This window comes from Typopeltis vanoorti, chromosome 21 (genome assembly GCF_054136105.1).
Source record: "Typopeltis vanoorti isolate ZY-2024b chromosome 21, IOZ_Tvanoo_1.0, whole genome shotgun sequence".
NCBI classification, from domain to species: Eukaryota; Metazoa; Arthropoda; class Arachnida; order Uropygi; family Thelyphonidae; genus Typopeltis; species Typopeltis vanoorti.
In genome coordinates, this window is record NC_143569.1 from 76824737 (window position 1) to 76838324 (window position 13588).

At 35.1% G+C, this 13588-nt stretch overlaps 1 protein-coding gene across 2 annotated transcripts in view; it reads right to left on the reverse strand.

The window, feature by feature from the left end:
- LOC150095000 (protein zer-1 homolog) overlaps positions 1–13588 on the reverse strand; it is a 289217-nt gene that overhangs the window by 53135 nt on the left and 222494 nt on the right. For both annotated transcript variants that reach the window (XM_090411703.1, XM_090411704.1), the window contains exon 12: positions 12293–12340. In XM_090411703.1, the coding sequence (XP_090267829.1) occupies positions 12293–12340 (48 nt within the window). The remainder of the gene's footprint in view (positions 1–12292; positions 12341–13588) is intronic.

Genomic DNA, 13588 nt, shown 5'->3' on the forward strand with positions numbered 1-13588 from the left:
TGTTGAGCATTGTACAACACATACCTGCGATTGACCGCAAGTATGTGTTGTTTTCAGCATTGTACTGAGGATATTGCTGTACTAGGGAGAAAATGCGTTCTTGGTTACATAGGTACCAGCTATTCACAAGAGCTGGTCAAAGAAACCCTGATGTTTCTTTGACCTCCAAGAAGGTGTGTTATATCTTGTTCATTCTGCCTCTGTTCCTCCTTCAGGGAATTGATGAACCTCCAAAGTGATGGATGATACACCATCATCAACTTTTGGAATTTGTTATGCCAATCTTCTACAGAATTGTTGGTTCTCTGTGTCCTAGTGATGACCAAATCATGGACATTCCATACCTCAGGTGGAAAGCGAGGGTTTTCCACCTCCCTATGCCCCCAAGTTCAACGCCCTCTGATGTAAACACGTTCAACATACTCTATCATTTCTTCCAGGTCTTCCGAAACACTCTGCAATGTAGTCAAATACCTCAAGTACGTCATCGATTGGCAAATGGCAAGCCGAACAGCATTGATGCTTCTTCACGTATAGGGCTTCCTGCAACTTTATACTGCTGTCTCAGACCCAAAGCTGCCATATGTCGCCAAAGGGCCTGAGAAAAGTGAAATAGACAACACTTTTATATTTGTATTAGGAAATATCTCCCATGCAGCATTCATATTCACCAGCTCGAAATCCACCATAACAGTATGTGGATTCACAATGATTCCTGCTTGTTTTGCCATGTTGACAACATGCTGGTATATTGACCGATATGTAGTCTCAGTTTTTGAGGGAGTTAGAGCATACACTAGAGGCATGACATGCTCTCGAAATATTCCATGCATAGTAAACAACTGAGCAAATTGTGAGGGTGCAGTTTTAAATGTGCCATTGGAGAAGATAATGTCACTTGCTCCAAGTAATCTTAGGTTCTCTGTTGTGGCAAAAACAAGAAGACAATCATTGTCCTGTACACCAGAATCATAAAAAAGAAATGTCATGATTTAACGTTACTTGATATTCTTCCGAACTTGTGAGAGTACCAGGCCTCATGAGAGTATGAGGCTTCGCAGTGTTCTGCCATCTATTGACTTGCCTCCGTAAACTATTCCTCTCTGGAAACATAAGTAATACTTCATCTTCCTGAACTTGTCCTATAACCATATGCATAATGTGTGAGGGTGGACCATGAATATTGTCTTGCGCCCTTCTCTTTAGATTATTTTTAACTTTCCTAACCTCTCTGTCCATGCCTGATTCATGTAGGTGATTGTCTTGTTGTCTTTGTACACCACGATGTTGTCTAAACTGGCAGTTTGATACAGTAGCATTGCAACTGTCATGAACCATGCATCGCCGATACCATCTAGTCTTATTCTTGTTAGAAGAGTGAAAGCGATAACAATAATTTTGTAGGTAAAGCATTGGTTTATCCTTGTCACTCATCACAATTTCCACCATATTCAGCACTGCCAAATTTTAAGGATAAATTACAAAAATTTATCCTTAAAATTTTTGTCAAAATAACGTCAACTGACTATTATTAATGATCACAAGTTACTTATAACTCCTTGGACTAATATGAAGAATTGGACAAATAGCATTGGATGAATAACCTCAACCCCAGGTGCTTTCAGGGCATTTCATCCAATTATTTTCAAATCAAAATAGGACTGGACGAATAACCTCAAACCCAGGATAAATAAGTTTGGACGAAATGTCCTACTGGATGAGAAAAGTAATGGACGAAAATAATTGGACGAACTGCCCTGAAACCCGTTAATCAAGGGATACCTGTATATATATTATTATTAACTCTAGGAATTTAATGACATTACCTCTAAAACTACTGTCATGCTTCAGTGAATTTAGTTCTTTTAAATTTTATGCTATTCTATTTTTGTATTGATAATGCCCATGATATTCTAATAAATATTAATATTCTAATAAAGAATTGATTTTATGTAAGTTCTTCATCCTTTATTCATTTTAATTATGTCTATTGAAATTCCTATCTTGAAAAAGGAAAGGTCATTAATATTCTTAAACATATTCTTTATTAAAATATCATCTTTATAATAGCAACATTATTACTATTATTACTATGTAACACTTCTATGGAGTCCAAAGACTCACTGCAGGAGGCTACTCCACCACACAACTCACTTTCTACACTACTTAACCCATCACATACAACTACTGAACCCTGCCATATCCACCATCTATACCAGTATTTCCCAACCTGTGGTCCGCGAATCCCGGGGGATAGTTTATTTTCATTAAACTTTATCTCATCATGTTGCTAACATCTGGGATATTTGCAATATATATCTCTGGCTCTTGAGGCCCATAGTTTAAGTAAAATTTAACACAAATGTTGGTACCGTTACTTCTTCCCTTTGTAAAGCAGAGGTGAATAACCAACCATTTGTAATTTAATTTAATAAATTATTATAAATTTAATTTAATGAATTATAATTTATATTATATTGGGTTTGAGATTTATAATATTATAATTTCTATTATAAATAAATTTTATAATATTAGACAAGTGTGTTTTTCTCGGTTTAATATTCAGTTTTTCTACTTTTGATCAAATAATTGAGTTCACAATGAAACTTCTGATTTTAAATTTGTTCACCATCTTATTTAAATATGAATCGGTGTTTAAATTGTGGATCGTTGAAACACAAGTCAGACGATAATCCGAGTGGATCTAGTGTTGTCGAAAATAGTACTAGTGCAGATAAAGTTCCTTCCCTAAAAAAATCACACAAATATTGTCCATCCTATTTGCAAATGGGATTTTACGTTCTGAATAGACGGCGAAGGGAGACCACAGTGTGTTCTTTGTTGCAAAGAGTTATCGAATGAATCTATGAAGCCGTCGAAGTTGAGATGCCACCTTGAAACAAAACATCGCGAATCAGTTAATAAGCCAATAGAATATTTTCAAAATAAAAAATTGCAACTTTGTGGTAGTCCGTGCTGTTAGCCTAGTGGCTATGCGCTTCGCAACCATATGCCTGGGGAAGGAGTGTCCTAGGTTCGATTCCCGTCGGTGACGTGAGGAGCTGAAGGATCTTCCTCAGCCATAGCCAAGTTAGCCAGTCTTGGGCGTGGACAGCAGAGTTTTTTCCCCAGTTTATTCTGGGGTTTTTCATCCCGCAAAGCAGGCAAACTGGCCTTGAGAACTCAACACTACAGGCCATAGGATACACCGGGGCATAAGGCTGACCACCTTATCCTGTAAACGGAGTGAGGTCCGATGATCAATGGACCCTCGACACCGCAAGGTAAAAGAAGGTATAAGGAAGATGGGATGAGATGATGAGAACTTTGTGGTTCACAGAATTTAGTTAAGGACATTGTGCGTGGAACAAAAAATGAAAAGGCTGCTCTTGCCTCTTACGAAGTCGCCCTTCTGATCACTAGAAATGGACAACCCCATAAAATTGGGAAAGATTTAATTTTGCCTGCGACAAAAGCGATAACAAAGAACTTGTTTAGTGAAAAACATGTCAACGAGGTGTCTCTAATATCGACAATACTGTGAAAAGAAGAATAGATGAGATGGTTCAAAATGTGAAAGATATTTTGCTAGAACGGTTACGTCATAGCGAATATTTTGCGTTGCAGTTGGATGAAAGCCATGATATTTCGAATAATGCTAATTTGCTAGCTTTTGTATGATATGAACACGAAAATAAAGTTTGTGAAGACTTTTTGTTCTGTGAATCGTTACCTTTTCATACAACTGCTGAAGCCTTTTTCAAAGTTGTCAGTGACTTCATAACTACAAATAAACTTCAATGGGAAAAATGTGTAGGTATCAGCAAAGATGGTGCTCAGGCAATGTTGGGAATACATAAAGGTTTGGTCACACATCCAGAAAGTCACACCTCCTGTGAAATGGACACGTTGTATACACCGTGAAGTATATGCCCACCAAAATGAAAACCGTTCTAGACGAGGCAGTAAAAATTGTCAATATTATTAAAGCCCGTCGTCCTCTTAACAGTCGGTTATTTTCTGCACTTTGTAATGAAATGGGAAGCGACGAACATTTATTATTGCACTCAGAAATCCGAGTGCAATAATATTAATAGTAATATTACTATTAATAATATTAATAGTAATCTTACCCCGGCTGTCCCGGGGTAAGATTCTGACGCAGTTGTTTGAGCTTCGTGACGAAGTAAGGTTGTTCCTCATAAACTCCAAATTTGAGTTAACACACTATTTAAATGACTTCACATGGCTCTCATCTCTTGCTTACTTGGCAGACATTTTTAACATCTTGAATACTCTTAACTCGAGCCTTCAAGGTACATCTGTCACTGTATTTTCTGTGCAAGACAAGACAAAGGCAACAATCAAGAAGTTAAATTTGTGGTGCAACCGTATCGAGAAAGGAAAATACGATTCCTTTCACATGCTGAGTGATTTCATTGATTTCAGTGAACAACCCCTTTCTGGTGATGTTGCTGAAAGTATGAGTGAACATATAAGGTCATTGGCATCTCAACTACATCTGTATTTTCTGCTTTGTCCTGAAAAAAAAAAAAAACGACCGGATGAAAACTGTCTTTCTAGACTTGGAATATGAACTTCCTTCTGTCGAAGGAGAACAACTTATCAAGCTGTCCTGTGCTTCAACTTTCAAAATGCTGTTTCCTTCGTTACCGTTACTGGAGTTTTGGTTTCAAGCTAAGTCTGTTTACCCTGAAATTTCCAAAAGGGCTGTAAGACATCTGTTGCCATTTGCCACTACATATCTGTGCAAGACAACATTTTCTCATCTTGTATATAAGAAAAACAAATACAGGAACAGAGTTAACGTGGAGCCAGATCCACATCTGAAATTATCCAGTTTTGATCCTGACATCTGAAAGGTGATGTCTGAAAAACAGCACCAGTCATCACATTAGGTGAGTGTTAAATTCATAATATTAGGCCTAATTGATATGTTCATATTCTTCTGAATATCTCCATTTATAACAGTATTACATTGTCATAAATGACACATTTAGTGTTGTAAAATTGTAATTTATTACTTCATCTTTATGATATGTAATATAAAAAATTTCCGTTTTGGATTTTATGGGGGCCACAGTGAATTAACGTTCGCTACACAGGGTCCGCAACATCAAAAAAGGTTGGGAAACACGGATTTATACTTTACTATACTATGTACCACCCACCTACATTTTATGTAGGTTATGCATAACTGCATCTGTTCTCTGGGAGAAACCCTCCTACCTGCATATGAGATTGGCTAATTCACTTTCAACTTCAAAAGACTGCACAGCAGATAAATACTGAAGTAAACTCACTGGGATTTGAGTGTAGATGGTTTTCTATACTGAATTCAGGGAAAAATGATTGTCTCCATCTTTATTCCCGAGAAATAAATACCTTCTTTATTAATAATAATGAAGAGAGTGATTATGGCTTTTGAATTATCTGACACCAAGCTTCTGCTAGTCTTTAATTTGCTTCCTCCAATGCACAGCAGAGTTTCAGGTATGTTAGTAGCTGCAAGTTATGAAGCATTTTAAAATTTGAATGGCTAAGGACTAAACTAAAATTCTTTTGTTACCTTATTCCATATTTAGTATTACAGAATAAAAAAAAATAATTAAGATTTTTAACTCAGGAACATTAATGATCTACATTGTGTCTGTACAATAAATTCATTTTGGCATGGATGTAAGCATATAAATTCTGAGATATAGCAATAACTAAAAGCATAACAAATTTTGATTGCTACAAATTACGCTGCAAACGACTTTTTTTTTTGGGAAAGGGGGAGGGATTCGGTAACTTGAATGGCAGAATTATTAATGTTGGTATTTATTTAATGCAGTTGTTTCGTTAGTAGTTATTTAATGCTTTAAAAACTACTTTGTGCTATATCTATTACAGTACTGCTCTATTCAACTAAATGCAGTATATTCATAAAGTAAAGAAATTAATTAAATTGTTGTTTGAGGACAACTAAACACTTAATTTCTTTCCTAATGAAAATGAAGTAATTTAGATGCCCAATTTCAAGAAAAGAACAAAAGTAAACTGGTATTCTATAATGAATGCTACTGCTCTGAGAGAGACAAAAAGTTCAATAATTTAAGTGGCAGAATTAATGATGTTCGTATTTGTGCAGTTAATAGTAAATGTAATTAATTCAGGCACAATACTAGCATAAACATTTTTGTTGGTATTTATTTAATTCTACAGCATTATTAATATTCAGAAATATCCGTGGACTCTAAAGAATTATTTTTGCATCTCTGGGGAGAGGGATAGAGAGAGAGAGAGAAAGATCAAACTGCTTTCTGCTATCTCATCATCAAATTCCTGCCATGTACCCTCAAGGGGTGTATAGGATATGATAGTACTACATGAAAAATTTACATCATTACTCACTTCCTATCTACAATTTTACTCCAAATCAGGCTCTTACTTGTCAAAACTTCAACATTATCAGATGTTATATTTCTATCGTCTAAGGCACTTTCTACCGTATCAATCCAACTATATCTTGGTCTTCCTCTGAGTCGTTTTGCTGCCAACCTGGCAGAGAACACTTGTTTGGCTAATCTTTCCTCACCCATTCTGTTTAAGTGACAATACCACCTGAGGCTAACTCTGCTAACGCATTCCTGGATGCTGACAATGTCAAGTTCTTTCCTAATATCCTCATTTTTTATATGATATTGCCCTTGATGCCATCTGTTCAAGCCTCTATTCCTTCTCAGGCCTCTCATATCTGCAGTCTCTAGTCTTTGGTCAAGTGTTTTACTTCTGAACCAGCTCTCAGATCCATAAGTTAAATCTGGTTTGAGCACTGTCTTGTATACAGCTAATTTAGTGTTCCGACTAATTTCTCTCTTATTTCATATGAATTTATTCAATTGACTTCCTACCATACCAGCTTTGTTAATTCTGTTGTCTATTTCCCTATTTAATTTACCATCTTTACTAAAAATTGTGTCTAAGTAGCTGAAATGTTTTACTTTTACTATCCATTGACAACACAGTTGACATTTTCAACGATTCTGCTTATTTTCATTGTCTTTGTCTTTTTAATGCTGACCTTCATACCATATCTATTACAACAGTTATTCAATTTAGTCAGGGAATCTTGCAGACTTATTGCAGATTTATTTAGAAGTATAACATCATCTGCATAAAGCAAAGAGCTGACATTAACGTCTCCAATTTTGATATGTTTAATACCACTTTCCTTCATGATGTGATCCATATAGATAATGAATAACAGAGGGAATAATATACATCATTGTCTGACACCAGATTTAACATTAAACCATCTTCCTGTACTTCCTTCAATTCTAACTGCTGACTTACAACTCAAATAAAGACTAAGTATTGCTTGATATAATGCCCCATTGACACCATATAACTGTAGCATATTGAATAGCTTCTTCCTTGCCATGTTGTCATATGCCTTTTCTAGATCAACAAAACTTAAATACAAATCTGTTATATTCCCATGATTTTTCAACTATTTGTCTGATCTGATTTGTGAAGATCTGATCCTGACAGCCTCTATTTGTCCTGAATCCAGCATGTTCTTCACCAAGCTTTTCTTCCACAGTTCTTCTCAACCATTTCTCCAGTATACTTGCATATATCTTACCAGGAACACTCAGTAAGGAAATACCTCTGTAATTCTCACATTCAGTTTTATTTCCCTTTTTATGTATGGGTACTATGAGAGCTCTACTCCAATCATCAGGAATTCGTCCCTCTGTCCAGGCCTTGTGAACTATGCAGTGCAGCCACTGTAAGACTCTTACACCACCATACTTCAGCATTTCTGGTCGAATATCATCTACTCCTGCTGCCTTTCCACATTTCAAGCCTTTGATGGCTTTTTCTACTTCAAGTATGGATATGTATTCCTGACTGCATGCCTGGTCAGTGTTTTTTACCACTGTGCTGTCATCACTGCTTGTTTCATTTAGCAGTTTTTCAAAGTAATTACTCCATACTTCAAGGATATCATTTTCTCCCGTTTTCATGTCACCTTTATCATCTGCAACTCCTTTTAAAGCACTCTTTCCTCCATTCCTAAGCTTCTTCAACAACCTCCAGAATATTTTGCCACCTTCTTGATATTTATTTTCTATATTTTTGCCAAAGTCCTCCCATGACTTTTGTTTAGCTAGTTTTACCCAGTGTTTAGCATTCTTGCATTTGTCTCTGTATTCTCTAAGAGCACTAGCTGACTTATTTGACATGAACTTTTGATATGCTTTCTTCTTTTCCTTCACTGCCTCTTTAACTTCCTGTGTCCACCAGGGAGGTCTGATTTTTTTTATCCTTGCAGACAACCTCACCCCATGCCTCTCTGGCAGAATCATTCAATGTTTTCTTCAGAGTTTGCCACTGAATCTCTAAGGTTTGATTCCTGTTCTCAAACTCTTTCAATTTTTCTTCAATAATCTTTGTGTATTTTAGTCTACAGTTCACATCTGAGAGCTGCTCAACTTTTAAGATGGAAGCAATAAAACTATATTGTTTTTCACTTCACCCCTCTTTTATTATTCATCAATCTGCTGCTAAATTTTTTGCTGCAGAATGACAAATAATAAATGAGAGGTAAAGTGAAAAACAATATAGTTTTATTGCTTCCGCCTTCCCTTGCTGTTTTGTCAGATTTGAAGTGAACATGTGTTATCCACATTTCAACCAATTGCTTGTTGTGTATTGATTTTTATTATTGAAGGTTTCCATCAACCAAGGCTCAGTATATCTTCAGAAGTGCTAAGTGATACTTGAACAAGTATGTCATGAGTTAACCGCAGTATTTATATATTTTTCGGAAATGTTTTATTAATAATGGAAAAGTGGCTTAGAACTGGAACAAATGAAACTAGTTCTAAGCCACTTTTAAACACTTAAGAACTAGAGCAAATGAAATAAGTGGCTTAGAACTTAGAGCAAATGAAACAGGTTTTGCTAACCCTAATTGTAATACATGTGTTGTAATGGCCAGTAAATCTGATACTATTAAAGTAGAAGAAACAAGCAGTACAAAGAAAAAATACAGTAGGAAATATAATAGTTCATATCTGGAATTCGGGTTTACTTGGTGTGGAGATGAACGTGAACAGAAACCTCAATGTGTTATGAAGTGTTGTTCGAACGCATGCATGAAACCTGCAAAACTCACTCCTACGACATTTAGAAACTAAACATTGTGATGTGAAAAATAAGCCAATTGAATTTTTTCAGTGAAGTTTAGGGACATTAAATCATGGGAAAGATATAATTTCAGCCATGGGTTCCATTAATAGCAAAGCACTGGAAGCATTCTATCTCATAAGTTTGTGCATAGCAAAAACAGGGAAACCTCATTCTATCGGGGAAAATTTACTACTTCCAGCTATAAAAGATGTTAAAAACTATGTCTGGCAACAAGTTACTAAAAAATGTTGATTTGATTCCTCTTTCAAATGACACTGTCAGTCGCAGAATTAATGAAAAGGTCAGGTGACATAGAATATCAGTTAATCGAAAGAGTTAAGAAGAGCCCTTATTATGCGTTACAAATAGACAAGACTATCGATGTTACAAATGATGCGCAGTTAATATGCTTTGTAAGATATGCGCATGATAGCAACATTCATGATGATATTCTGTTTTGTAGAAGAACTTTGTCATCCCGAACAACTGGAGAAGAAATATTTCACACTCTCAATAATTATATAATACACAAAGGGACCCAGTGGGAAAAATGTATAGACTTCTGTTCGGATGGAGCTCACGCTCTTACAGGCAGGCATAGCAGGGTTGTTTCTAAGGTCAAAGAAGTAGCTCCGGATATGAATTGGGTGCATTGTTTCATACATACAGAAGCATTAGCCTCGAAAGGAATGCCACCAGAATTTAAAACTGTGCTATACAACGCTGTGAAGCTAGTTAATTCTATTAAAGCTCGACCATTAAATAACAGGTTATTTTCAGTACTCTGCTTCTGAAATTCGCTGGCTTTCCAGGAGCAAAGTACTAACAAGGTTATTTCAATTAAGGCACGAAGTTTTATTATTTGTAAATGAACGTAATTCTGATTTTGCATCACTCCTTGTTGGTGAAGCATGGTTATGAACGCTATCCTATCTTTCAGACAATTTTTCGAAATTAAATGAACTAAATCTCTCTCTCCCTTCAGGGAAATTTTTTAACTCTTCTTGATGCCTATGACAAAATAAAGGCATTCGAGAAAAAACTGGTTTTATGAATTAATTATGTAAAAGACAGACAGTTTACACCTTTTCCAACATCGGAATTCTTTTTAGTTGAAAATAATATTTTTGTTCATTCTGAGTTTGTGACCACCTCAAAAATCTGAAATGGAATTTTGAAACATATTTTCAGAATAACTTTCTGTGGGTTCGTGATCCATTTCAGGCTTGCAATCACGAGAACGACCTTTTGTTATCGAAAAAGGAACAATTAATTGAGCTTTCAAGTGACAGTGGGCTTAGAATGCATTTCCGTTATCTTGGTTTTGCTCAATTTTGGATCTCATCTTCGGTGAGAAGTGAATTTCTGGAATTATCTGAACAAGCATTGAAAATCGTCCTGCAGTTTTCTACAACCTATCTTTGTGAGAAAGGATTTTCATTGCTCCTTCAAATAAACACAAAATACAGAAATTGTCTTAGTGTGGGTGCTGATCTTCGACTGAAGTTGACCAATATTGAGCCAGATATCCAGCAACTCTGCAAGGGCTGAGAAGCTCAATCATCTCATTAAAAGAAGGTAGTAACATAATTATATCATCTTATTTATTTGTTTAATAAAAATTAAAACTTTCTTCAATGATAATACGATTATAATCATTTACTTCCAATTTAATTAATTATGTTTCCATATCTTTCAAAACATGCTTTTAGATTTATTATGTTATAAATGGCACAGTTTTTCTGAAATGTTGGTAATTCCTACATAGGTTTTTTAAAAAAAATTACAAAAAGTCAAAACAACGTATATAGGGAAATAAATTAAAAACACTATATTTATTTTTGAAGTAAAACTTTCATTCCAACATTCTAAAATGTTTAAGTTAAGGGGATAAAAATCCCTTATTGTTTTTCAGCCAGTAAGTGAAACTAAGATCGAACACTACGATCTGTAACGTTTCATGCCGTGTTTTATACCAACCTCGCCAGAAAAAAAATAGCCTTTTGGCTTTTCATTCTAAAATGTTATTTTTCTTGCCTTTCTGTTCGCAAAATCGATCACATTATCGAAGTCTATTTCATCACTCAGTTGCTGTTTTATAGACAGTAAGGCAAGATTTCATAAACGCCTAAAAAGATGCTGCCAGGGGCAGATCTCTCCCTTCCCCCCATCTACGCCTCTGCAACTTAGTGGTCCGCAGAATTGCTTTAGGCATTTTACTGGTCCTTGGGATTAGAAAGGTTGAGAAATGCTGCATTATTCTTTATAGCACTCTACAGTCATGTTTTCAATGAGTGTGGTAGATCACCCAATGCAGGTAGTACTTGCAGTTGACTCACTATGCATAATCACTGTATGGTATCACTGTTGACTTGGGATGGTCCAATTAGTCAACAATTTGCCAAACAGATAGGCTTGCTACATGGTATCCTATAATAATGCCTCTATCAAACTCCATCAGTTCCCTTCTCATAGCCATTTCACCCAAACACAGGTGCAGCGATTGTGAGCATCATATTCCTCCAATTTATATCAGCTACAAAACATGTGGCTCATTAAATAGCACGGTGCAACTTGCCTATGTCCACTGATTTCTTTCTAAGCAGTGTGTGTGTTCAATTGTGAGTAATTAATTTGTGAAATATAAAAACGACTTTTGAAAACAATAAAACTTATAAGTTATAAGCTAATTCAGCATACTGGTAAATTTATGATAAATGTTTTTCTACAATTCTACCAATTTAGCATTACAGTTAACTTGTAAAAATTGTGGCTCTATTTTTTCCCATGTATAAGTCCAGCATTATAACAAACCATTCGAAATAATATTAAAAAAAAAAGTCGGAAAAATAAAACAAAGCATGCAGACCCGATAACTAAATCTTAACATTTTGCGGAAATTTATTTATGTAACTAATGTAGTAATTATTACATTTTTGAACATGGATAAATTAAAATGTATATCTTTCATAATAATGAAAGAATGGCATGATTTTTTTTTTTTTTTTTTTTTTTTTTTTTAAATATCTCTATAATTTAATCTTTTTCAAAAATAAAAAAGTACAGCAGAACTGGATAGAATACTTACCAATAAGCCCATCATATTTCTCAAAAGCTCTGGTTTGGTAGGAAAAATCTGGAAAAGAAAAGTATAAAAATTGCTCGTTTTTACAAGACAGATGGAAAAAAAAAAAAAAAAAAAACTAGAGTTCACTTTCATCATCTTTCTCTCATTCATTAGATGATGGACCATGTCCCCTAGGAACAAATCTTTGCCATATTGCTATTTCTGTCATCTCTCTGAAGCTTGATAACTGTGACCTTTACTTCACTCTTTCATCAGAAATATTTTAAAATGATTTTTTTTTTAATTTGTTATATTTGCTAGGGCATGTCTGAGGTCTGAGTGGAAATGACAAAGATTTATGATTTTCTGCATTTAATAATTTCTTAAAATTCAAACTTCCAGTAAGTCAAAATAGAAAGATTTGAAAATGAGAATGCTGAATTCACTTATAGATGGCTTCAGGAGTAAACACAGCAGCAGAGAAATAATTAATTATGAAGCTTAAAATTGAGGGTTGATAATATCACAAATCAAAGAACTAAATTATACTCTTACTTTAAAATAACAAAAAAACAATTTATCTGTTCTACTGGTAGGGCTTTTGTTACTAAGTGCATCATATCACAAAAAAAATCCATTAACTGTTACTGTAATTTCATGTGTACTTGTGAAATCATTAATATCAATGATATACATCTAACAAGGTCCCAAAGAACTGGGAAAATGGCAAAACTGTTCTACTTCATAAAGGAGGTGATAGGACTAAGGCTTCGAATTATAATCCAATTTGCTTGTCTGGGTTGTGGTCAAGGTGTTGGAGAAGCTAGTGAGGACAAGGATTCAGAACTGGGTGGACAGCATGGGTTTGTTAAAGAAAGATTGTGTTTTAGTAATCTGCTTACTTATTATAATAAGGTGAATGCATATAGAGTAGAGTATATTTAGATTTTGGAAAGGCTTTCAATAAATTACCACATGACAAACTAGCAGTGAAATTGGAAAAGATGGAGCTGGTTAGTGTATTGGTGTACTGGATATCCAATACACCAAAGTGTATTGGATATTGGCTACCTGATAGGTATCAACAGGTTGTGCATGGTGGAGTGATATCCTAGAAGAGGAAAGTTACTAGTGGCATGTCTCAGGGGGTCTGTTGTGAGACCACTGTTATTTAATATGTATCTAAATGATATTGGAAAGAGCTTAAATGGTGATATACAGTTGTTTGCAGATGATACAAAGTTGGGGAAGAGTTATGAAAAGTAGAGCAGATGTTGTGGCTCTGCAAGAGGACCTAAATAGACTGTATGAGTGAGT